We start from the raw sequence: 25,585 nt of genomic DNA on the forward strand, positions 1-25,585 counted from the left end.
GTAATAATCTAGTGAATCATCTATTTTATTCTGTTACAATTTAATAATTGCATCTTCATTCATTTACTCAAAAGAAAAACAAAACAATTCAGGTAGTCCAAGACAAAAAGCTTTATGAATCCTGCCCAGTTTCAAATTAAATTACAATAATATGGTTACCTAACACATTACTTAAGAGGTTAAGCAATTAAAAGTAAAGCAATGAAGCAAGCTGTTACAGATTTTACATTTGCCAGAGAATGCGTGGTTTCTTCGTGACGCTGGACAGGATGTGCTAGTGCAGTGAAGGCTGCCCTTGTAGTTTATCCTGTATTCCAAATAATTTTTCAAAGTAATCCTATCTAAAAACCCCCAAACCGCACTTTATTTCACCACCACCCTCCTTGAACAGCAGCGTAACTTAGTAAAGCTTCATAACTGATGCTCTGTATGCCCTGCTGGAACTGGAGGTTGTTTTGTGGTGGAGATTTGGGTAAAAGACTACAATAAACACCCAACAAACAGTATCGCAGGTGTCTCTATTTTGGGCAATGCAGTACATCACCCTTCTGCTAGTTGTATAGCTTTTAGTAACTATTTAATGTTCATTCACAGTAATAACATTACTTTAAAAATAAAAGGCAAAGGCATGAACATTAGAGTCATGGCTGGTAAGCCAGCACGTGCCCTGGGTGCCACACGTGCACCAGTCATTTAGTTCACCAAAGCCCCATCAAAGTGTCACGTACTTCTTGGCTCTGCTAGGTGACATAATAGCAAAAGCTTTTGTTATTCTTTTAGGGAAGCTATTTATGTATATTATGAGTCATGCTTTCTGAAATGGTGTCCTTTCATCCCCTCTTTTAAAAATTAGCAGTATCAGGAGATCCTAGTGAACCTGTGGCACTCTGCACTCCAAACGTTGGAAAAGACAAGTGGTATTAATAATATCAACTTCTTTGAGTCGACTTGAATTTCCAGATTCATCCCATCAGACGTACAGGGGAGGAAGGGAAGTTATGCAGGCTTCGAAGAGCAAGCCGGGATTTTTTCCTGACGGGTGACCTCAGTTATGTCTGCGCTTTTGGGGCGCCAGGCATTCACCTCCTTTTGGTTCCGCTCAGAGGGACTGAGTGTTCAGTGCCTAAACCAACCCAGTCCTGGCCCCTGCCCAAAGCCACACGCAGCCCTGTCCGCGGCGGGGGCGGGCAGCCCCGGCACGGGGAGAGCAGGCGGGCGGAGGGGTTTGGTTTCTCCCCGGACCAGGCGCTACCGGCCGCCGGGAAGGGCGGGAGCGGGACAGCCCCAGGCGCCGGCGGAACACTGGTGCCCCACTCGCCAACCGCAGCTGTCGGTACTCACTTCGCTAGCATGGCAGGTGCCGCACTCTCCCGCTGGGACAGCCCAGGGCCGCCACCCTCCCCTCCCCTCCCCTCCCCTCCTCCCGCTCCCGACAGCAACCGCCGCCGCCTGAGGCGCGACAGGAGATAGGCGCATGCGCCTCTGAAGGGGGTGGGTAGGGCCCTCTTAAGATGGCAGTATGGGCTGGATGGTGGAGCTCGCCGCTCTCAAGATGGCGGCAGCGGACGGACGCGCCTTCGGGAGGGGACGCAAAATGGCGTGGCGTGAGGCCCCTTCTTCTCAGAAGGGTGTCTGCCTGCCCGGTGGTGGAGGCTGACCCCACGCTTGCAGTGCGGCCTCGACACGGCGCTGCCCGGCGCGGGGGCAAGGGTGGTGGGGGGGTAGCGGTGCCGGAGACGCGCGGGTGGGCGGCGTCAGGCAGTGGCGGGGCAGCCGCTGTCGCCATTGCGGTGCGCCGCTGAGGAGCGAGGGCCCCTGACAGAGCGCGGCCGCAGCGCCATGGCGGGCGTGGGGCGGCGGCTGGGGGCCGAGCCCCGGCTCTGAGAGGGCGCTCCTCGCCGCCGCGCTCGCCCCGCCGCGAGCCGGGTACCGGCCTTCCGCCGCCTCCCGGCACTCCTGCCCGCTTCACCTCCCCTCGGCCGCCCTTCGCGGGCCGCGGCCCGGGCGGTGCTCGGCCCCGCTGCCCCTTCCCGCCGCGCCGCGGAGATGGCGTCGGGGCTGCGCGCCGCCGGCTTTCCCCCCTGGAAGCGGCATATCGCGGCGGAGCTGCGGCGGCGGGACCGGCTGCAGCGGCAGGCCTTCGAGGAGATCATCGGGCAGTGTAAGCGGGTCGCAGCGGCGCGGCTTTCGCGGCGGGGTTGAGGCCGAGAGGCGCTTTTCTTTCCCCCTTCTCGGAAAGTGGGAAAAACGCGGCGGTAAAGGGCCCTCGAGGCCTCAGAAGAGTGGTTGGGAGATGTTTGTTAAAATGGAGAAAAGTTAGGGTTTCTACATTATTGAGGAGAATAAGTAGTTGCTTCTCTCAGTTCTCTCACAGGTTAAACCGAGTTTGTGCTGTGGACAGTGATTGAACGTCTAAATTGTCTGCGCAATTCCCGCTCAGATGTTTGTGGAATTGAGAACAATAGTGCTATTGACCATGTTCATGATCTTTTGTAAAATTTGGCGCTATTCAGGGGCCAGCACTTTCTATCCAGTGCTTACTTGCCCATCTCTCTCCTGCTTCAACTGTGACAGGAGCGAATGGAAGTGGAGAGTCACCTAATGCTGCTGGCTCACACACTGAGGTGCTGGGGGGGGGGGGGGGGAGCAAACAAACCTCGGCGGGGTTGTGTGCAGTGTTGGATGTGACCAGTTCTCTGGCAGGTCTGTTTCCTTGTTGCTATCAGTTGAGGGGCTATAAAAAGTTTGAGCTTTGAACTCCTTCTGTATTAGAAGATAGGAATATACTTGAGCAGAGTCTCTACTAAACTTTAATAAGACCAGTCTCACACAGCATCTGGATTAGTGAGGAATTCTTGGAGTTGTAGCTGAATGCCGTCTTAGCCTGCTGTCATCAGAGAGGAGCACACACTAATATGGTGGAGGCTTACGTAATATTTGGTTGTGTCAGAATAAAAGATACTAGATCTTAGCTGGTAGAAAAAGAAGGTGGGAATCTGGTTTTGCTTTTTGGATATTTCTTAATTGTACTTTTTGCCCTTTCAGATAACAAGCTACTAGAGAAGTCAGACCTTCATGCGGTGCTGGCTGATAAGCTTCAAGCAGAAAAATATGACATGCAGAGCAGACATGAGATCAGGTATTTAAAATTCCTTTTCTGTCAGTTGGCTGTCTGTCATGCACACAGTAACCTTAAACTATTGTTTGATGCATTACATAAACAACTTCTAAGTTACTACAGTAACTTGGAATAAAACAAACCAGGAAATCTGTTGAACTAAAAATAAATTAACTCTAAACATGTAATAAAGTTACAATATGTTTACAGTATACAGTGCAGAAAGATCTGACCAAGTTTTGGACAGAAAATAATTTGTTAATTAATTTAACTCAAAGTATGGAGGTGGACCAGAATGAGCTTCTGCTTCTGATCTGTTTGCCTTGTAATGCTTATAAGGTTTGCCTGATATTAGTTCCTAATGATTATGGTCTGACTCTTGAAATTGTCCGATCTCAAGCATTGCAGGGAGAAAACAACATCTTAGTTTCTTTCAATCTGTGTTATCACGTAGAAGGGGAGAATAGAGAAAATCATGATTGTGAAGTGCCAGTCCTAAATAAGCACTCTATGCTAAAAAGAATGTGTCTTCTGCCTGCTTTTAGCAGGAATTTTTCAGGAAACTTCCTCTCTAACCTGGGAATAGCACTCTAGTGCAGCAGGCAGGGGTCATGCTGCTTATTCTGTTGGCATTTGAATCCACAGCAAACCAGCATGCTAGTATTGTGTTCTCTGTCTGGACAGCATGTAAATCCCAGCAGGTAAAGGCTGTTAGGTTCTGCTCTTGGTGTAACTGAAGAAAAGGCAGGGCAGTAGCTCAGAATTTCCTGCTTCTGTAGGAATTGCTTCCTCTGTTGAAGCTCTTTTTGCTATATAATGCAAAACTGTATATGCATGTCTAATTGGGCTACAAAACAAATACATTTAAGGCTACTGTATACTATTACTAGTAAGGAAAGAAGAACTCCTGATTTTACAGGAATTGCAGGCAATAAGTCAGCGTTTGTCCAGCAGGCTGGAGTTAACACCTGTGTAAAAGTTCTCAAAAGCTTTCTGATCACCGCAGTTGTCTTGAACCATCTGTAGTTTATGGGAATTTGATTCTGGCTGAACACCTACTTGAAGAGATGAGGCTGGAGTAGATGAGGATGAGAAGAAATGCACAGAAACAGCATCTTCAAAGTAAATACTAAGTTGAACTCTGATACTGTCCTCAGTATATGACAGTTTTTTTGAAAAAGAATGAATTTCCTAATCCTAGATAGCTGAGGAAAAATGCTTTTACTTATCTTAAGGCCAAGGAGGAGTATCTAGTTCGGGCTATAGAGGTATGTGTGGCCAGAGTTATAGGACATGTTTGATATTACCATAGGACTTGGCTTCCTGTCTGTTTGGGCACAGTTTTTTGGAAATGCAGTGTCTTCTAGTGCAGCGTTAGTTCAGTAAGGTGTTGTTTGTTGTTTGTTTGTTTTTTGAGAAGAGCATTAAGTTACTGATACCGCTGTGAGACCTTTCAGCTTCTGAATACATTATCTGTTTCCCATTGGACTTTTATAACACAGAATGACTGCAGAAACAGATGCTTGTTCTGTTTGTCTGGCATAATAGTAATGAACTTAAAATTATTATTTTTAAAAGCTGTAATTTATAATATAGCTGCTAACTTGCTCAAAGTCTGTGTGTGTGATACGTATATGTGTGTATATGCTTTTAAAAAACTGACTTCTGTTCCTGTCCCTATGCTTTCAAAGATGTGAATGATAAATGTTACAGTCATAATTGTTTGGGGGGTAATATGTGTGGCGTTCTGGTGCGTAGAAATTCCAGATTATGTTACGGTACCACTGTGTTGTATAACACAGTTAAAAAACACTGCAAAACCTTTACACAATAAGGCTGGAACATAGTTGGGACAATGGAGAAGCGACTTGTAACAGCTGGGACTATAAACCCAAGGGCCTGCGAATATACCCTTGATTCCCTGGCTTTTGGTTCTATGCCCTGTATTATGCTGTCTCCAGATGTCTCACATCTTCAAGGTCCACCAGCTCTCTCCAAAATAAATTTGAGGTGGTAAAATATTTGTAATTCTTCCAGAATTTGGAGAGTGTACTTCTAAGACTCAGTTGTCTTCATGCAAATTTAAGCAAAGGCTAGTTATCTTTCATCTGTGTTTGAATTCTATTTTAGAGATGTACAAAAAGGCGAATTGAGTCCTCAGTAAATTAATTTTCCAGTACTATATAACGGCATTTTGGTTGGCGAGAAGCATGTTGTGGGGGAGCTAGATGTGGTTTAATTTGTTATGAAAGACCTGTATCTCTAATGTAGTTTAGAAAATCCAAGGAAGTTTGTCCTGAGATCAAAGGCACAGGAGCAATTGGATTCTAGTTTGTGACATCTCTTCTTCCTCTCTCTCAAACTCCAGTCCAGGACATGATGGCACATGGAATGATGCTCAGTTGCAGGAACTGGCACAGCTGAAGATAAAGCATCAAGAGGAGCTGACAGAGCTGCATAAGAAACGTGGCGAGGTTAGCAAGTCCTCTCATGTTCTGTATGGTCCATATGTGGCCCTTTGTGATTATGACCTTAATTTTACCAAGCTTATTCATCATCATTTTTTCCTCATTTCACGTACAGCCTTTTAAAGTTCCCCATGTTGATGATTAAAATAAACCAGAGATGGTCTTTAAAACTGACAGCCAGGAGATAAGAGCTTATGTTGTCAGCATAGCATGATTTTTAAGAAGTACTTAATTTTGTTTTGCGAGTAGGTTTTTAACTGTATTTGTTAGAGGAGGAAGGAACTGATCCAGTTTACAGTGCTGTGCACTACCACTAGTTCTACATTGAAAAGACTGTGAATGAGTGAGAGAATAGGTGGCTGTGTGTCGTTTGTCTCTCTCACTTTGCAGCACCACTGCTATAAAAGAGTGGACAAAATAAGCAAGCACAAGCAAAGGTTGAAAGTGCCATGGTGTTAGACTGAAAAGAGAGTACTGGTTCTGCCATGTAGATGCAGCAGGGAGCCCAGGAGTCCTGTAAGCTGTGAGACTTGAGCCTGGAAGAGAGGAAAAGCTGCTTTTTTTTTTTTAGGGAAGATGTGGAGGCTTCATTGGCAGAATTGGGTTTTTAAAAACCACAGCAGTGGATTGAATGAGTTCAGGAGCTAGTACCTGAATGGTACTGCAGGCTTTCATAGGGAGAAGGTGGGAGTGACCTGGAAAATGTTATCATGCTCCTTTGATCACACCTCACTGGAGTTGTGGAGAAGCTCCAGTGTCAGTAATACGGAGCTTTTCAGAGAGGAGACAGCTTTCTACAGGAGGTGTGCACTGACTAGTCAAAGCAGTGAAAATTCCTTCTTTCCCCCCAGCCTGGTATCCTAAGCCATCTACATAGGCAGGCACTCTTCTCAAAACTCAGTGTACATTCTCCCCGGGCAGCCGAGGCTCTGCATGCTGTGGCGCTTGCTGCCGCTTACTGACTGGGTAGTTGTCAGCTGGCAGCAACAGCTCATTAGTGTTGGCCTCTGCCCCTCTATTTCCTGTGCACTGCAGAGACTCCACCAGCAACTTTCTTTGTGGGAAAACTCTTCATGAAACCTGTGTTTACAATATGTGAGCTACATGTCTCCTGTAGCAGCTGTCCTGGTGGTAACAGGAAGATTTGTTGCTTGGTTGTTAGTACTCATGTGTTTGTTCACTGACTTGGCAATTTTTAGTTTCTGTATTGATTTTTCCACAACTTTAAAAAATAAAATTTCTTCCTAATATGCATTCTGTTTGATGTGATTTTATTAAAGAAACTTCTTGAGGGAAGGGAGTGAAATATCAAAGGACAATAACTTTTTGACAGCTCATATTTGAAAGTAGATTCCCTGATGTAATGACCTGTGTGATAGGGGCAGTAGACAGATCTGTATAGAAAGCTGTGAAAGAAGACCTGAAAGGTATGCTTCCTGCTTGTGATGTTAGACTGGTCTGTACTCTTACTGGTTGCTGCTTAGTATGTGTTACCCAGCTGGCATCCTTGCATTTTGTAATGTAATTTTCTCCTCTCCCTAGTTGGCCCAGTCTGTAATTGATCTGAATAACCAAATGCAGCAGAAGGAGAAAGAGATGCAGATGAATGAAGCAAAGTGAGTAGGAACTGTTTTGTTTGTGTGGTTGGTATGAGACCCAGACTTCTGGTTGAGTTATTTATTAGTGTTACAAGATTCTCTAGCAGCCCTAGCCGTGGGCTAAAAATTCCTTTGTTAGGCATTGTACAAATAGCACAGTGGTGGATGGTATAGGTTCCAAAGGATATAATAATTGTTTTGTGTATTTTGTTGCTGTTCCAGGATTGCAGAGTATTTGCAAAAGATCTCTGAACTGGAAACAGAGTGCCAGGAATTGCGTAGCAAACTGCAAGATCTTGAGCGAGCTAATCAGACACTGAAAGATGAATATGATGCTCTCCAGATCACCTTCAATGCCTTGGAGGAGAAACTGAGGAAAACTACTGAAGACAACCAGGAGCTGGTCTCGCGTTGGATGGCAGAGAAAGCACAAGAAGCCAATCGTTTGAATGCAGAAAATGAAAAGGATTCAAGGTGAGATTGATGACCTCTATTTGATAAACTACTTCCCAATATATTTTTGAATGCTTATGAGTGCATAGGATAAAAACAGATTTAGTTTTGATCTCTGTATTCTTGCACAACACAATGAGAGTCCAGAACTTTGTGTTCCTTCTTTTGGCCATCACAGATGGATGCTTTGTGAAAACATTCCTGTCTTTTAAATGGATAAAACATGTTCTTTTGTTTCTTGAGCAACATTTAACTACAGCCTAAAGATCATAAATCAGATGGAAGCTGGGGTTTTTTGCTGGTACTAGATTTAGACTTATCTTGTTCACATTGCATCTTGATAGTACTCCTAGTTTTATCCTTTTTTTGACTTAACCAATTTAAGTGTATTTTGCATTCTGCTAAAAGGAGAAGCTACCATGACTGAGCTATGTATAACTTGCAAATATAAGTTCGTACTTTTTTTTCCCTTGCAGAATAATTTTTCTTATTCTTCTGAATTGCTTCAGCTTACTTGCCAACTAACAATACTTGGAGACCAAGAGCTATAAGACAAGTCTCATAGCACTTGGCAGTTTTGTATTATCTTTACTAACATAATTATTATTTTTGCAAGTTCTTGCACTCTGAGCAAGTGCGCATTCATATGGGTCATAAAGGGCCATAGGTACACTTCACCTTATTGCCTTACTCAATTGATCTTGTGCTTTGCTATTCACAGTAAGAAAACTGCCTCTCCTGCACTGAGTGTCTTGAAAAGCAGGGTAAAATTAGGGCAGTGGTCTGTTGTTTGTTTTTGTTTGTTTGGCTGCTTTTTTTTTTCCCCCCTGAAATCTTAAAAAGCCCATCAAAACTGTGCAGGGTAACCTTTGGAATGGGATTAAGGAAGCCTTTAAAATAACCTTGTTTTCCTTTTCTTAGGAGACGACAAGCCAGACTGCAGAAGGAGCTAGCAGAAGCTGCCAAAGAACCCCTGCCTGTTGAACCGTAAGCGGTCTTGATTTACAGAGTCTCCTTCATCACTTCATGCTTCAGTTCTATGCAGATGCATGATAAATGGTATCTTAGTTATTTCTAAATTTGGTGATGTAGAGGAGTGTTAAAACTTTGGTGTAAAGTAAAAAATGTACAGTAACTCTCCCTACTTGAACTTCCAGAAGAAAGAGCTCTGTTATGACTAAAAATAGATGCTTGGACTGAAAGTCCTAAGAATGGTTCATACGGTGAATATATATTCTTATCTCAGCATGAAAACACTTGTTATGTAGTGCCTTTGGTCTTCAGAATAGTTCTTTAATCATGGAGCAATATGCTCTTGAGATGCCTATATTTTTAAGTGTTAGACTACAAATAGGATCAAGGATTTCCTGTAGGAACAGGTACTGAGTGAGTTAAGGTGGGTGAAAGTATATTGATCACTTCCATACTGGGAGAGATTTATTCTGTAGGGAAAAAAAATATAGATATGGAGTTACTTTTCCTGGCAAGCCAGAGATAAATAGTCTCTTGTTCTTTTCAGCAGCAGCACATGGATATTTGCTGCTATGTTTACTCCTGGGTGGTATTTAATCAGCTGACTGAAGTGGGCAGTTAATGGTATAGGTGCTTTGCAGGAGGTTGATAAGGTTATTAGCACTTGGGTTAGCCAAATCCAGAAAAACTACACCTGCTGCATTGTTACTGGAAACAGCTGAGACAGTCTGCAGAGCACAGTGCCAGAGCAGTGTGCAGGCTTTTTCTTGATATTTGTTATCTTTGTATTAGCATGGTGTAATCACGTTAGGTCTCTGTGCTGCATGTCCTTGCACGTGATGGGAGCAATGTATCTGCTCTGGAAGAGGGCCCACGCAAAAGTCTGGGGTAGGTAGGAAGAGCACATATAAGGGGAGTATGAGAGAGCTTGTAGCATTTGGAAGGAAAATTGAAACTGCAATTAACAATACAACTAGTTAGCACAATTTGCTTTGCATTTTTTAAAGAAATGTTTAAATGCTTCCATTCCCTTAGCTTATTGAGGTGTGACTCTCCATGACAAGATTATTGCTGACCTCTGTGTCACAGGCCAGTGGACAGTCCCCAGCCAGAGGACAGTCTTCCCAGCTCGTAAGAATAGTGACATCCCTTTTGTCCATGTTATTTGATGTAAACGCACATGGAATATCTTAGAATATTATACTTTTCAATAAATAATGTTGCACAGAGAGAGGAAACACACAGGTAATGTCTGTGGCCACTTTCCCTGTTAAGCTTCTTCCTCTCCATTACCCAAAGTGAGACCTTCCTATCTTAGAGCTGAGCTCAGAGGTAGCTGTAGCACAACAGCTTGAATATTTTACTTCCTCTTTTGGTGGGGATGATGGTCTCAGTGTTTCATAAATAATTTGATGTGAGACACTGAGAGGTTAAAAAGAAGCCTATTTAAAAAAAAAAATCTAGAAAATAATTGCTTCTGTAAATTACTCATACTCTGCTTCACAGATGGTTTTGGTTTTGTAATTTTAGAGGGTTTGTATTGTATAAATGTGCTGCTTACTGAAGGGGAAAATTGCAGCATTTCAAGGAGTGTGCCCTGGTGTTTATATTCACTTCAAAAATATGTTAAGTTAATATTAAAAGTTTTTTTTGCTACATACAATTTTAATAGCTCAAACTTTAGATTTTAAAAAAAGAAATATCAGCAGAACTTGATAGTGTTTTATTGAAATATCAGCCTCATACTTTCAATCAGAGTATGAGAGTATCCTCTTCAATTCTTTTGCAGCTGAGTGTTATCTGATGACAGGAATTGGTTTATTCCTACTTAAATGCTGAATTTAAACTTCCTGTTCAGTCCAATGGCATCAAGTTGATTGTGTTTAAAAATAGTCTGTCCTGCAAAATCAGCAGTGGAGGAAAAATCGTCATTGAAGGAAAAAATACTAGACTATGAGAGCCCACGATGACTAATGGGGAAAAACCTTTTAGCATTAGCTGAGTAGTTTAGCTGGATTAATTTGATATATGTATTGGAACCTCACACTTCTGTTCAGTTGTACACCAACACTTCAATGAAATGTACCAAAACATCCCTTGTACTTAATGGAGCAGCACCTGAAGTACAACAGTATAGAAAGTATCCGGATATCTTTGGTGTGGATGAAGAAGGAAAATTCAAACTCTTGTGCTTTTTTTTTAATACTTCCTTGTTTTGGAACAGCAAAAAAGGTGCTGTGAAAATAGGATGTCCCCTATATTTGGGGTTGCAATAACTCATGTTTTTGCTGTTCTGTAACTGTTCCAGCAAATATAGTTCACTCTGTAGCAAAGTCTTGCTCAGATGTGATAGGTCCTTATAATGCTGTGTATAGTGCTGCAAGCTGAAATATAATGCCTGTAGTAAAGAGAATCTGGAAAGGATGCCTGTCAACCCAAATGTGGGGGAGGGGGAGGGCGCGCAATCCCGCCTTGTCAGTGAAGACTGTAATTGGCAGCTGGAAAGAAAAACCTGAAATTTAGGTGCTGCATGTACTTGTTTTCAGACATTGTATGTTGAATGTAGTATCTCTGGCAGCAACAGCTAGATCAGTGTGTTATCTGGATCTACCTACATGTTACTACAGCTAAGTAAACCTAGATGCGGGTTGGGTGCAGACACCAACAGACCCTGGAACAGTGTTGTCCATTCAGTTCCTATACATCAGTGGGTGGTTTCCATAGGAAGCTCTGGCTGATTGAAAATGAAGTGTTTTCTCTCACTTCAGCAGGGATGATGATATTGAAGTGCTTGCAGATGAAACCTCTGACACAGCTGAGGAGACATCTCCAGTGCGAGCTGTCAGCCGAACATCCAGGTTTGTAGACTGAGAGATTTTTTTATCATGTCATTGAGGAAGAGCAAGGGATATAAGAGTTGGAACAATGTTGGGAATGTTACTTACAGTTTTTACTTGCCATTAGTTGCAACACAGTTTAGTAATTCCACGAGAGCAGTATGAAACTCATGTGCTGTGTTCTCTGTTACCATGCTCTAAATATGCTCTGTTTTTCCTTTGCTGTTTTAAATAAATTAAACTAGTGTCTGAAAAATCTGTGTCTAATCTTAAAACCAAAGGTTTAAAAGCAAAATAGACAATAAAATGGATATTGCAGAGCCTATTGTATTATATCACTGTTACTATACAAGATATCAATGTGACTTTACAAGTAGCTGCGTGATTTGATTTAGCTGAAATGCCAAAAGTATCTTCACCTAGATTCAATGCATCTTTTTCTTCCTCTAAAATAGCAGTGAGTGGAAAGTAAGATATAGTTAGATGAGAACATGGATTAATTTGGTTGAAACTTCAGACTTGGCAGACTGTTATATCTAAAACCAGTAATTCACAGGGAGGAGGTTGAGGGAAATTGAAGAAACTTCACTCACAAATTATGTTCTGAGTTGTAGTTACTAGTGACTTTTGAACTGATGCCTGCCTCTAGTGTTTTCTGTCTTTGGACTGGGTCTGCAGGGGAGGGAGTCTTTCCAGAGACTTGTTACTATGAAATGTGTTTGTATTGATCTTTATGTGGAGAAGCTATTCACAAGGTTTAAACCTGTCCTCCCCTCCTTCAGTAAGCGACTCTCCCAGCCAGCTGGAGGCCTTCTGGACTCTATCACTAATATCTTTGGGTAGGTTAGAACACTTTCACGTCTTTGTTTTGTATATTGGTTTCAATGTACACCAGAATCTTGGTGATGCAAGGAATACAAACAAATAATTTCAGCCTTTCTTCTAGCTTCTGCCTTTCTTTTTTTTTCTTTTTTGTTCTCCTCAACTTCCTGTTTCTTCCATCTTGCCGTGTGCTGACCTCTGACCTTTCCCTCCAGTCTGTCTGAGTCTCCCCTTTTGGGACATCAATCTTCTGATGCTGCCAGGTGAAAACATTATCCGCTCTTAGTCCAGCATGTGAATGTATTCCATTGAAGTAACACGGAACCCAGCTGCATTATCCTGATTAGATTTCAAATGTTGGTAACACTGGCTAGAAACTGTCTACAGTTAGAGAGGCAATGAGCCCCTCTTTGTGGAGAGAATACCTGGGGTTTGCTCTTACTTTCCACTGCACTTTCCTCCTTTAATAAGGTTATTTACGATAAGTTGTTGGGTTCTGTGCTTAGTATCCCGAGTGGAGCCAGTCCTTCTAAGTCAAGCTCTGCATTAGGTGGACGGTCTTTGCTTAAATGGTGCAGCTCGATCTTTTGAATGGAGCATTTTGCTGCCTGGGATGTAGTGCTGCAGTGGTGTTGAGTCTCCCTAGACACAATGATGGACTTGCAGTCTCTTCAGCTGTACTCGGCTGCAGTCATTCCCATGTTTTTCTTTCCTATTAAAAAAAAATGACTGCTCCAAAATGAGGTCAGTAATCAGTTCAGGTAACTTATCTGGCATACTATGAAATATCTAAAGCCACAAGTGGATATAGTGTTATATGACAAATGTAATTTTTGAAAGATGGGATAAAAGAAAGTTTAAAAACTCCTTCCCCCATTTTTTTTAATCACTGTACAGTGTAGTTGAGTGACAGGTACAGATCTGGATGAAATCAAGAGAAACAGCGTTCACTTCTCATTTTAAAATATTTCTGCTTTGTTTCATCTCAGGAGGCGTTCTTTGTCCTCGTTCCCTCCTCCCCAGGATAATGTAGAGCCCCATCCAGGTGCCAGTAAAGAAGTGAGAGTGCCCACTACTGCCATATGTGTCTTTGTAAGTATAGAAGGAATTCTCGATTTTACCATTCCTTTTACTGTATTTGGAGGAAGTGAATCCTATCTGTGTGGGAACTGAGCTCCTGAAACTCTTTCTATTACATTGCCAGACAAGAAGGAATTCTTGATTTGGTGGCATAGTTCATCCCATTTAATTCTTGGCCCAAATGCTTCTTGGAGCCAATGTGCTTGATGTCTGTCTTACTGAGGTCAATGATGACTAGTAAAAGGTCTGAGGGCACAGGGGAATTACACTCCATTACCCTCTTGGCTCCCAGCAGTCCCTGTTCTGTCATGCCATAGTAGAGCTGTGATTGAGGAAGAGATTGCTGACAGTTTGGGATTAATTCAGTTCCAGTTCTCCACAGTGAAGGGAGTTCTGGCACTGAATGTCATCCAACAGAACTGGTTAAGAGGAGCTTGTGGTAGTGGGGTGTCTTCATTTGTTGTGTGTGATCTAAAGTTTTCAAGCTGAGACCTCCTTTATATGTCATTTTGGCCTCACAAGGTCAAACTTAAATTTCTGTGAAGGGCATTGCCTTCTAAATGAAAGATATTATGGTAAATTGTCTTGTAATGCAGCTACTTGCTTGAACATTCCTCTTGAGCTTTCTCAGGCACTCCAGTGCTGGATGTAGGTATTTCATGGATATGAAATGACTTATTTTTTTTCATCCAGAGTAACAGAGTGCCTCGCTGCAGCATGGAGGCTTGTGTATTCCTAGCCTGTCCTGTTACCATCTTCTCTAGTGGAAGACATGGGGTGGAGGGAGTAGCAATGTTACCTTAAGTGAGAATAGGGTCATAATGTAAGTGACAGCCTGGAGCTGGCTTGAATAGGGAACATCAGAGGAGGTGTTCATGCTGCAGTACGTGTTGCAACCTCTCTCCTCCTCTGGCTATGTACAGCAAGCACAGTTGATCAACAGATAGAATCCTGTCTAATTTCATCATAAAAGGTATTGCAAAGCTATCTATGTAAGATTTTCAAGAACCATGTGAGAGGTTATGTTGTTTTCGCCTTTCTCTTGATCTGTAATGTCATCTGAACTTCCAAGAGCAGCGTGGCCTGTCTTCCCAATATGGAGGGGCAAACCACAGTAGACTGTGCTGACCCCTAGTCTTGGCAATGTGGAGAATGCTGCCCCATTCCAATTCCCCATCTTGCAGCAGGAGTAGGAACAGCTGCAGTAGTAAGCCTGTCAGACTGTGGCAGGATGGAGGTGATGTGTGGTTAGCACTGCAATATTAGAAGGAAAAAGTCCCTACTCATTTTGTGGGAATCCATATGTTCCTTCTGGACATGATCTGTGTTACGTTTTGGCTCCTGCATTTGGAGCCCGGGTGGAGTGTGAGGACATGTCTAGGTCCAGCAGAGCATTCCAGGAATGAATGCAAGAACTCTCTGCCAAAGGTTTGGCAGATAAAGGGAGCAGACCAAGCTCACTTCTGGAGAGATGAGTAGAACAGGCTTGGGAAGGCAGAGAAGGTAGTTACTTCAGCCATCATTCATCGGCATAGTTTCTAGGCGAGACCTTTGACCAGTTTTGTTCTGAATGGCTCTTCTGCACTTGTAGAAAGATCAGATTTGAAGTGTGATGACCCCTAAATATGAGCTGGCAGTCCAAGTTCAAGCAACAAGTTCCAGAAAAATACAAGTTTCCAGAAAAACTGATTTTGAAAGAGCAGTTACTGAAAATACTTAAAAAGGAATGCAGCAAATGAATTAAGAATGTGGTACTAATACTGTGTGGGTAAGTAGTATAAAGCTGTGAAATTAACAGGGGGGGGAAAAGGAAGGAATCTTAAAATTCACATGTTTTAAAAGGTTAAGAATCGCTATTAAGTGGCCAACTCAAGTTTCAAAACATTAAGCTGTGAGAAAGCAGGGATGCAGGGGTGTCACTGCACCTGCAGATAGGAACCACAGTTTAAGCCCAAGTTCTCTGTGAGAGAAGGTGCTGTCACAACTGTGCTGGTACTACTTAATCACCAATATAAAGTAGCATTATCACCAAGACACTAAATGAATGCAGTTAATTTGTTATGCTGTTTTCTAGCAGACTTTCCTAACTCGAGCCTGACTTGAGTGTTCTGTGGTTGCATGAACTGATTTGATCATGTTCCATGGCTGGCTCTAGATGGAGAAATGAAAAGTTAGTTTCCTTCTACAGCATATCACCTATTACTGTTTTCTGTCCTTTCCTTAATTTTTTTCTGGTGTAACTTAAAAGCCTTACATTAAAAAGCCTAAATTTATGAAGCATTGTAAGGCTTTTGGCAGTTTATTATCACTGTTGAGTCCTTGCTAGTGTTTTTCTTTGTGCTTTTTTTCTTTAGATAAGGATCAGCCTTTTTGCTCTGTTTGTACACCATCAACCATAGTAGAGTTTCAGTCTGTGTCTGTTTCCTATATACTGCTGAAAGATCTACAGCTGTGGTTCTGTATAACCTTTAAGTTTTATAGCTTTCTAATCTGTGGTTTTTTTGGGTCTATACTAATTCCATTTTGGGTGGCTGTTCTGTTCCTCCCACTCCTCAGGATGCACATGATGGGGAGGTGAATGCAGTGCAGTTCAGCCCTGGCTCCCGGTTACTAGCAACAGGAGGCATGGACCGGAGGGTTAAGCTTTGGGAAGTCTTGGGAGGTAAACTTTTTTGCTTTGGGATATGGTGGGATGCTAAACAAACTTATATTATAGTTCATTTTGTGTCAGCTTCTGTTCTAATCCATTGCTTAAGTTTTGTTCGTCTTTCTCTGTGCAGATAGGTGTGAGCCCAAAGGTTCCCTCTCTGGTAGCAATGCTGGGATTACAAGCATAGAATTTGATAGTGCTGTGAGTATCTGTGCAATATCCATTGTTTGTGATTGGGAATAAATTAACTGAATTATGTTGTGCTCTGCTACCAATTTCCATTCTAATATTTCGAAGAGTTACCTAAGAAATGAGTTAAAATACTTATGAGAGTAACTGCAAATAGTTAAAAATTGTACAAAAGATCTTTATTTTGTATGCTGCAGTCTGTAATTCTCATCTTTGCTTTACGATTCAGAAGATGATATGCAGCTCAGACATTGGCTGTTATGCGCTATTATGATAAAGTTACAATAAAATACACTAGGCATTGTCTAAAGTAAGAAATTAGTCTTCAGCTTCCCACTAAAGCTGGCATAACAGCACAAAAGAAGCAAATACACTGAGGCTTTATTTCTGTGAAGTTTATTTCCCTAAGTGCTGTGCTGAGGTCTGTGATGAATAGTAAAAGGTCTGATTATCCTAAGACTTGCACTTCCATGACCTTTTCTCCCAGCAGTTTCTCACCAGTCACGGCACAGTAATGGTGTGGCTGGCAGAGTGTTTGCTGACAGCTTGTGATGTGTTCAGTTCATGTTAACCTGAAGTATTGGAGACATGACTGGGATCAGCATCCAACAGTCTTGCTTGAAGGAGTTTGGGGTCTTGGATTGTTATAACTGGACATGTGATCTGACTTTTCTGCTGAGACCTCTCCCATAACACAGTGCTTTACTGCATAGACAGTAGATCAAAGCTGACATCATTTCTTCTGTTTGGTGATTCTATGTGCTAAACTTTATTGATACACACCCAAAAGGATCCTTCCTTTGGACACTGACCAGCTCATTAGAGATTTGCTGGCACTGCTAATCTGCAGGAGAAACTAGTTCCAATTTTCGCAAGCTGCTTGAACACATTTGAGGTGAGAACTGCCTGAAGTGAGATGCTAATGGGCTTTAAGGATTCAGGAAAGTCTTTTGAGATGGACAGGAGTGCAAGCATGAATCTTGTGGTGTCCATTCTCCATCATGGATGACTTGGAAGAGCCCTAAGCCTAAAGCCGTGAACAAGTCAATTTATCTCTCCTTGGACAGATTGAGTTTTTGGAATCTTAGTTTAAAATGTTAGAATTGTAATGAAAATTGCAAGAATCAGGCTAATGCCACTCTGAAGCCTATCTGAGCAGTGGGGGTAGATGATGCAGGGCTTTTTCCCTGTGAAAAATCAAAAAAGAGCAAAAAAACCCCACAATAGATGAGGGTAAACTAGAACCTGCTTCCTCACTGCAGCAGAAGGGAAAGGAGAATGTCCTTTCTGGTCTGGTTATTGTTACTCCTTTTATCTGTAGTCATGATTCTACAAATCGCTGTCACGTTTTGATGAGAAGAAAAAGTCATAGCCTTTTTGAAAGTTGTTACACTAGCTTTCCTTACTGGTAAATGCTACTCTGGTTTTGGTTTTGTTCTTTTTTTTCCCTTGGCGATATAGCACTAATACAGTTTTAATGATTTATTGGAAATACTTTTGAGTTTAATTTGCATATTTACTTGCAGAAGTAGTTTTAAATTAATCTTGTGTTCACAGGGTTCTTACCTCTTAGCAGCTTCAAATGACTTTGCCAGCAGAATCTGGACAGTTGATGACAATCGATTACGGGTGAGTCTCTTGAAGGCAAAGCTCAGGCTGTTTCTGTCTTGTATTTCCAGTTTTGTCTAATGGGAATGTGGCAATTTTGGAAGTTGGGAATTTACAGACACTTTCAATAATTCTTTTTGTTAACAGGATCTTTATTTCTCTTAAGGGTCTTCACAGCAAGACCTAAAATACAGCATTGGTCTCTGCACAGCCTTGCAGGAAACTCCAGTTACTGCATATTTTCACAATACAGCCCTCCCCACCCCCCGCCCCCACTAGAAAACCTTACTGCGTAAACACTTTTACATCTCCATCTGTGGAAATGTAAATGCTTCTCATGGTTTATGGAGAACCACTTCAATGTTTTAGCCGCAATCCAAGGAGAGGACAGTTGAAGAAGGGTTTGCAGCAGACAAAAAGGGATTTATTGTTTTAAGTCAGGAGCAGCATTCTTGAAAAGGAGTCCTTTGCCTAGCTGTTAAGGGCAGCAAACCTAAAAGTGCTTGACTTTACTCTCAATGTCTTTTGAAAGATTCCTTCTCTCCTCCCAACTCCTTTGTACTCATGTTCTTCTCCAACACTTAACTCTAGTTTAAAGAAGGATTCACCTTTGACCAAAATAAAAGTTTATTTTCAGCTTTCTAAGTGTTTTTAATTGTCATTCCTATGTACACTTTTCTTCAACTTTTTATTTTAGGAAGATGTTACTTTGTTCTGAATCTTCTGACATTTCACATGTCAGTTATAAGCTACAGTTGCATTGTAATTCACTGGGTAGCTCTCAGTGTGGAGACGTTGGGTCTCATTTAGGAAAGTGAAGAATACCAGTTCTTTAGCAGCTTCTGTTTGGCTGCAAAACCTACTATTGGATGTGAATTATAGTGAATAAATATTTAGCAGACTATAGATTACTCACTGCAAAAAGTTCGTTATCCCTGTAAACGTCCATCTGGCTTCACCATATCTTCCTGTAATTTTTTTGGTGTCCTTGGTGACTGCCAGCTTTAGGTGAGTGCATTCACTGTTTGCTGAGATAAAATAGTGCGTTCTTTGTTTCACAAGTGTTTGTGGTATGGGTTTGTCATGGCTTGCGCATGAGCAGGAGGCAGTGAAGCTGAAATCACAGTAAATTTTGCCACAAACTCCCTACTGAAATGCAAATATCTGTACATAATGACTGTGCAGCAAGAGCAGAAGAGAGATGCAGAGTGAAAGTTTAGATCGTCCTTTCTGGAGTTTGTGTCCTTTCTTAAGATGAAGTGGTCTTTATGGGATGATTTGTTCTTTCAGAGTTTGTGTTGTGTATCAGGTTTGCTTTTTTCCCAAACTTTGCTCCCATTTCTTTCCATTCTTAAGGGTTTTTCTTTTGTATTTCCCAAGCCCAGATTGCTTTGTGTAATTTGATAGTCCTTTGAGTATTTAAAAAAAAAATCTAACTATATACCAAAGATTTATCTTGTTTTTTCACAATTCCTACTTCAGTCATTCATTATTTCTTTTGTGATTTAAATATGTAAATATTCAGTAATTTGAAGTGAATGTGGTTCATGTTCTTCTCGGCCCCACAGAGCCTTCCCCCACAGTTACGGAAACTGCTGCAGGGAGTTTCTCTGAAATCTCTGGTTGACTCAGCTTTCAGGCTTGAAGATATAACAGCAGTTGAGACCAGATACCCTGTTGTATCCTTGAGGGAAGCTCATTATAAAAACCTGAAGGCACAATTTCCATTTTCAGCATGCTTTATCCACTCCTCCTCATTGCTCCTGCAAGGCTGTGTTGCAGTTGCCATCTGTCCATGAAACGTAGGTGTATGGAGTGTTGAGGAAGAGAGCTTGCAGGTTCCCTGAGTAGCTAGAGAAACTGCAGCCAAAGGTGACCTGTGTCTCTCAACTTCAGGCTGAACTCTGTGGTACTTAACACTCCTACCCAGTGTTAATCTCTGTTTAACTATAATTTTTTTTCTCCAAGCAATGCAGTAGACATGCAAATTATGATTTAAGATTGTCTTTGAGTTGTTAAATAGCAGAACTAGTAAGCTATGAGGAAAGGGAGCAAGTGGAACTGTGCAGTTTTACCATGTAAATCTCTTGTCCTCAGCACACCCTGACAGGTCACAGCGGTAAAGTTCTGTCAGCCAAGTTCTTGCTGGACAATGCACGCATTGTTTCGGGAAGTCATGACCGGACCCTCAAGCTCTGGGACCTCCGCAGCAAAGTTTGTAAGGAAACCTAACTTTGTCTTTCATCCATGTTCTGTGCTTCTACCTAATGTAAATGTGCTTCTACTGAAGTCTGACATCAGCCAGATTTTCATCTTCTTGCTAGTCTTAAAAAAGCAAAAACTAGCAGCCATGCCATCTTCTGTTGTTATTCAAGTAATTGGATTCTTTCTGCCTGTTACCTGAAATAAGAGTAAGATATCATGTGTATGCAGGAAGTGCTATTAATGCCATTACATTAACTGCAGCTGTGTTCTGCGAGTGTTCTTTGTTTACCAGTCTGGGGGTGGGTATTTTAGTCTTCCACTAAAAACTTGGAGCCAGGTCAGAGTTTTTAACCCCAAGGTCAATGGAAATGGCTCTTGGAAATGTACCAAAAATGTCAATATCTCAAATGAAGGAAATGCTAGGATCCATGTTTTTCTTTAGGAGAAACACCTTATTTCCTTGGCTTTTCTCCTATTGATGGCTCTTAAACCTGCTTGCACTGAGAGAGTAGTCAAGATTCAAGGTTACCTTGATACCCAGGCCGCAAACATAGGTCAAGGAGACCGTTTAACAGTAGCAAATTATAGCTGTCTAAATATGCAGTGGAAATAAAGCAGCTGTCATGGGAGCATTTAAAGGGATATTAGCCACAGCAAAGGAGATTGAGAAGGGCAGAGAGGTTGTTGAAGACTTAAGTCAGGATTATTCTAAGACAGAGTTTGTCTGCCCTGTGGCCCTCCTTGGACACTGCTCTGTGTGTGTGTGTGTGGTATAGTGATTATTTTTTTGTCTCTGTTTTCATCAGTTTGTACAGTATAAATTTCAGTGTGTCACCATTGGTTTATCCTTTTTAGGTATAAAAACAGTGTTTGCAGGATCTAGCTGCAATGACATCGTATGTACTGAGCAATGTGTAATGAGTGGACATTTTGATAAGAAAATTCGTTTCTGGGACATCAGGTAAAACTATTGTAAGAGAGCTTATAGTGTAGGAATGGCTATGGGATTGCTGTCCAAGTATAATCTGAACTAGGGAACTCTTCCTCCTGAGCTCGGAAGCTAATGAGACTGTTATGAGTTGCAGAAGGTCATTGAAAGAGACTTTTGTTACTACTTTTATACTGTTTGGTGTTTTGGGTTTGGGATTTTTGGGGGGGGATGCTGTTTCTTATCTGAAAAGGCAGTCTGCTTTCTTGCAAATACTTTGCATTGGTCAGTACTTGCCATTCTAGATGTTAGTTTTGCAGAGGGTGGGGTTGTGAGGAAAGTAGTATCTAACTGTTGGCTGGAACTGTTATCCACAAAGTGAGATCTAGCTTGGGAAAGAATCAAAAGGTGAGAATAAACCAGTAATCCTTTATCTCCTCTTCCACAGTGGGACAAGTCAAAGTTCTTTGATGCAGTGGTTTTGCTTCTGGACTCTGATTTACTCTTTCTTGTTTCTCCCTCCCTGGCCCCACCCCCCCCACCCCCCCCCCCCTTTCTTTTTCTTCTTTCTGTCTTTAGGACTGAAAGCATAGTAAAAGAACTGGAGCTGCTTGGAAGAATCACAGCTCTGGACCTGAACTCAGAGCGAACAGAGCTTTTGACCTGTTCCCGTGATGATCTACTAAAGATCATTGATCTGCGGGTTAGTGCTGTCAAGCAGACATTCAGGTGAGTGTGTTCTCCACAAGAACATAATGAATTTCAGAACTTTGGATTGCAGATGGCCCTCAGCATTGGAGTGTTTTTCAGTATCTCCATGGAGACAACAGTCTCCTAACTTATTTTTCTACATTGGTAGCAAAGTTCTCCAGAGTCTAACAGCAAAGATCTGCTCTGGTGAATCTCTTAATTTACCTCTTTAAAGATGATAGCTTGGCTTAGAAGTCTTTGGTGTAAAGGAAAAAATTTCTTCAGATGTGATTGAAAGGAGGGTGTACGAGAAATGAGAATTGTGATAAAGGGATACTGGAGCTTATTCTGAACCATGTAGAAATCCTTACCATGCTCTTTAGTGAGAACCTGAAAGTCCATCTTCTTATAAATGAATTTACAATTATCTGATTCTAACTTTTCAGCGCCCAGGGATTCAAATGTGGCTCTGACTGGACGAGAGTTGTGTTCAGGTAAGGTCGGATATAAGCAAGATGTCTGATAAATCTTTCCCCAGCAAAAGTGAATTATTCCTGATGCTTGGCTGCATTGTCCCTGTTTACAGCTAGGAAAACTGGGGCAGAGTTTGTGATTTGCCCAAGGTTACCTCTTGGTCATGACAGAGTATATATGTAGATGTTGATCCAGTGTCTTGGAAACTTTCTGATTTCAAAGTGCTTTCACCTCTTAGTGTTAGCAGCTGGTAACACGTAACTCTTAAAAGGCTGTTTAATCTCAAGTTGCTTGCTTAGGAAGTTGCAGGTGGAATGATGATGTGTGCTGATAAATTGCTGATAAAATTGTTCTCTGCCTTCTGCACCTTCTCTGATCTCATAGCCCTGACGGTAACTATGTGGCTGCTGGCTCAGCTGATGGGGCCCTCTACATTTGGAATGTGCTCACTGGGAAATTGGAGAGGACACTTGCAAAGCATCACAGGTGAGGGGAGGCTGGCCACATAATCTAAAGTGGGGATCTGGGTTGTGAATCTTGCTGAGCTATGAAAGAATTGTACTTGTACAGCTTTGCAACTTATATTGGTGTGTGAGAATTTTTAATATGCAGATTCTTTGTGGATTCACGGTGGTATTCTCTAGATTGAATTAAGGTTAGCTTTGTTAAACTGAGATACAATTCTAATAAAATACATTTCATATATTCTGAAGAAACCATATCTCTCTTAGGCTTATTAAAAGCCTGAGTCTCCTGAGAGCTGAGAGAGTGCTTTTTCTTTGATAGTCAGAGTACTATAATATTTCATTCCAATGGTAAGTGCTTTTGTGGAATTCAGCTTTTTTGTAAACTTATACCTGGCTTCCATTTCAGTTCTTCTATCAATGCAGTCGCGTGGTCACCAGCGGGTGCCCATGTGGTCAGTGTGGACAAAGGAAACAAGGCTGTCCTGTGGTCTGAATTTTGACTGGACGGAGGGTGAAAGGCAGAGCATCCAGCGCCTCTGTGTATAGCGGTGCTGGTCCGTGGCTGAGCAGAATGGAGACCCAAGCCCAGATCCATCCTGAGTCGGGATATTAACAAGCGCATGGGCCTCACTTTCCAGAGGAAAGTTCTAAAGCAATGGAGAAGGAGCCTGAGTCAGAGACTTCTTATGGCCGTAACTGCACTGTGGCACTCGGACTCAGCAAGGGATTAGCTGTTCTGGATGGAGAATGCTACTTAGTCATGCCTTTACATGCAGTATCTATGCACAAAGTGGAGCTGAAGATACTAGCGGGATTCCTCACCAGACAGCTGTGCCAAATACCCTGTCACACAAATGTATCTACAGCACTTCTGAGTTGGAAATGTTGGAAAGAAGTTACTGTGTATGCTGACTTAATACATGTCCTGTCTCCTGTGTTCTGTTCTTGTGGCTTAGTTCAGGCAGGGGGTGAGAAGATCCTAAAATGTGGACAGGTCCTAGGCAGTTCTGAAGTGTTGGAACAGCTTTTAAAGAGAGCGTCCCATGGCTCTGGCAGCTCTGCCTTTGAGTCATCAGCTCAATTCAGATCTGCTCTGATCCTGATACAGGTTCTCCAGCATTGTCATGTGAACTCTTTGCATCAGTTTCACCTGTTGTTAAGGCAATGGTCCATTCTTCAGGACTTCTGCACCCTTCTGTTAAAATGCCCTTCAACAGCTTGGGTATCACAAAATAGGAGACTTTTAATCTTTTTATTCCACAGGCAGTTTGGTTACTGGGTGTGAGGAGAGAGAAGTTCAACTTCTGTTGTGCTGCTGTGATGAGGAATGTAGTCATACTGTGACTTCAGTACCAGAATATAGATGTTCAGTCCCTTTTTCTCTTCATCTGTCCTGTCCTGGCGGCTGTCAGTAGAACGCAGAGGAGCAGTGGGGTTAAATCCCAAATCCATTGTTTTGGTGCTGGCAATTCCAGGCCACTTGCCCCCTTCTTGAGCACACGTGCAATATTCCTGTTTGCGCTGGAGCCTTCTCTGTGCTACGGAGCAGTGTCTTGGCTCTGCCCCTGTTTAAGCATCCAAAACCACGATGTGGCTGGGTGTGAGATACCTGGCAACTTTATCCAGCCAAACCTTTCCACATTGTCTGGGCCTCAAGACAAGACACCAGCGTTTTATTGCCTTTTTATTTGCACTTTATTTCCTTCTTTCCTGACAGTGTTTTCCTAAGGAAGTGTGTTCTTTGGAGAGGCTAGATTAGGGGGCAGCTGCTACAACAGGCATCTCTCTAACCTAGCCTTTTGTTGAGACACTTTCTGCAGAGGGGAATTAGAGTATATGGGGCAAAGTTTTTATTTATTCAGCTGCCCAGAAGAACTTGATTGTAAATAAACCTGTGTTCTGCTTTTAAAACCCCACAATGCTCTGGTTCATTTATTTGTGTGTCTGTGTGTGTGAGATCTTGTTCTGAATGAGCGAAGAGGGGAACCTGAAATGTGTGTTTTCTGTGCTCTGTTTTCCTGATGAATTGTGGATTTCTGATCAGCCACATTGTGGGACTTGGTGTAGAGGGGGAAGGAGGATAATGCTCTTAGCTTGAAGCTGGATATCCCGCAGATACAACCTGGTCTTGCCCTGTCTGAGGAATACTGCCTTGAGACCGAAGGATGTCTTACCACGTTGAACAAGTGCCTCTGTCCTTAAAAGGCTGATGTATTCTTGGATGTTTTGGATAAATTACTGAATTGAGGAAATCAGTATCTGTATTTCAGACACTGCTGAAAATAGAAGGCTTTTTCTGCTGTGATACTTTGACTGCTACTGTGTTAAGTTTTTAAGCCAGTAATAGGAGTTGCATGTTTCTTTAAAAACCTGAAAACCCCTGTTGAAGATAATACTCTGGTTTCTACTTCAGAGTAATGAAGCAAAGCCTTCAGCTGTTTAATGTACAAATTTCATACATAACTGAGAGCTGTCAGTGACCACCCTCCCGTTTTCGTAAGAAAAGAAACCTGTCCAGCTCTTGGAAGTGAGAACTGTAGCAAAAATGAAAATATTCACCTTGGCATTCTGAAGCATTTCTAAAGGCAAGATACTTTTTTCTTCTGCCTGTTGCTGTGACAGAAGGTCCTTCTTGAAAAGGCACCTACCTAGAGTCCAGGTGACCTTGGTTACTGCAGAAAAGCAGATCACTAAATGACAAGTCAGCATGATGAAGGATTATTGGGAGATTAACGTAATAAAAACTCTGCAGGCTCTGCTGGGGAGGATCAGAAAGGGTTTAGGGTGCGTATAATTTAGGCTGCTATACTTGTGTTTTTCTACAGCATGGACACAGATCTTACACAAAAGGCTTTGTTTTGCCTGTTGATGCTGCTACGAAGTAGGTTAATAATGCTCGAGGATAATGGCTAGCTGGCTAAGACCTTCAGCATTTTAGATTAAAATTCCTTAGGACCATGGTATGTAGGAAATTCTAGTGACCAATCTTAGCTTTTTTTGCTATAGTTTATGTATTTACTTCTATT

At 42.1% G+C, this 25,585-nt stretch overlaps 1 protein-coding gene and 2 non-coding genes across 9 annotated transcripts; all 3 read left to right on the plus strand.

Annotated features, from left to right (window-relative positions):
* Positions 1–1,778: 1,778 nt before the first annotated feature.
* ATG16L1 (autophagy related 16 like 1) lies at positions 1,779–23,480 on the plus strand. 7 transcript variants are annotated; one of them, XM_072867208.1, is made up of 18 exons: positions 1,779–2,161; positions 3,046–3,139; positions 5,487–5,592; positions 7,129–7,202; positions 7,407–7,658; positions 8,559–8,624; positions 11,378–11,467; positions 12,229–12,285; positions 13,258–13,360; positions 15,905–16,010; positions 16,105–16,199; positions 17,745–17,816; positions 19,893–20,013; positions 20,856–20,961; positions 21,508–21,657; positions 22,065–22,112; positions 22,477–22,578; positions 22,966–23,480. In XM_072867208.1, the coding sequence occupies exons 1-18, from the start codon at positions 2,047–2,049 to the stop codon at positions 23,057–23,059; spliced, it is 1,851 nt and encodes a 616-aa protein (XP_072723309.1). In that variant the 5' UTR covers positions 1,779–2,046; the 3' UTR covers positions 23,060–23,480. The 7 variants fall into 7 exon arrangements, with proteins under 7 accessions (XP_072723309.1, XP_072723310.1, XP_072723313.1 ...); XM_072867209.1 differs by having other exon boundaries at positions 11,381–11,467; XM_072867211.1 differs by having other exon boundaries at positions 1,780–2,161; positions 11,381–11,467; positions 16,129–16,199.
* On the plus strand, positions 13,571–13,841 carry LOC140655049 (small Cajal body-specific RNA 6). The gene has a single exon (XR_012043625.1).
* On the plus strand, positions 16,608–16,870 carry LOC140655051 (small Cajal body-specific RNA 6). The gene has a single exon (XR_012043626.1).
* Positions 23,481–25,585: the final 2,105 nt, after the last annotated feature.

Source organism: Ciconia boyciana, chromosome 7 (genome assembly GCF_034638445.1).
Source record: "Ciconia boyciana chromosome 7, ASM3463844v1, whole genome shotgun sequence".
In the NCBI taxonomy this organism is placed as follows: domain Eukaryota; kingdom Metazoa; phylum Chordata; class Aves; order Ciconiiformes; family Ciconiidae; genus Ciconia; species Ciconia boyciana.

Coding starts and splice junctions, on each gene's coding strand:
- ATG16L1 (XM_072867208.1), top strand. CDS start 2,047: ATGGCGTCGGGGCTGCGCGCCGCCGGCTTTCCCCCCTGGAAGCGGCAT. Junction 7,203..7,406: donor ATGCAGATGAATGAAGCAAA/GTGAGTAGGAAC, acceptor TTGCTGTTCCAG/GATTGCAGAGTATTTGCAAA. Junction 11,468..12,228: donor GCTGTCAGCCGAACATCCAG/GTTTGTAGACTG, acceptor CCCCTCCTTCAG/TAAGCGACTCTCCCAGCCAG.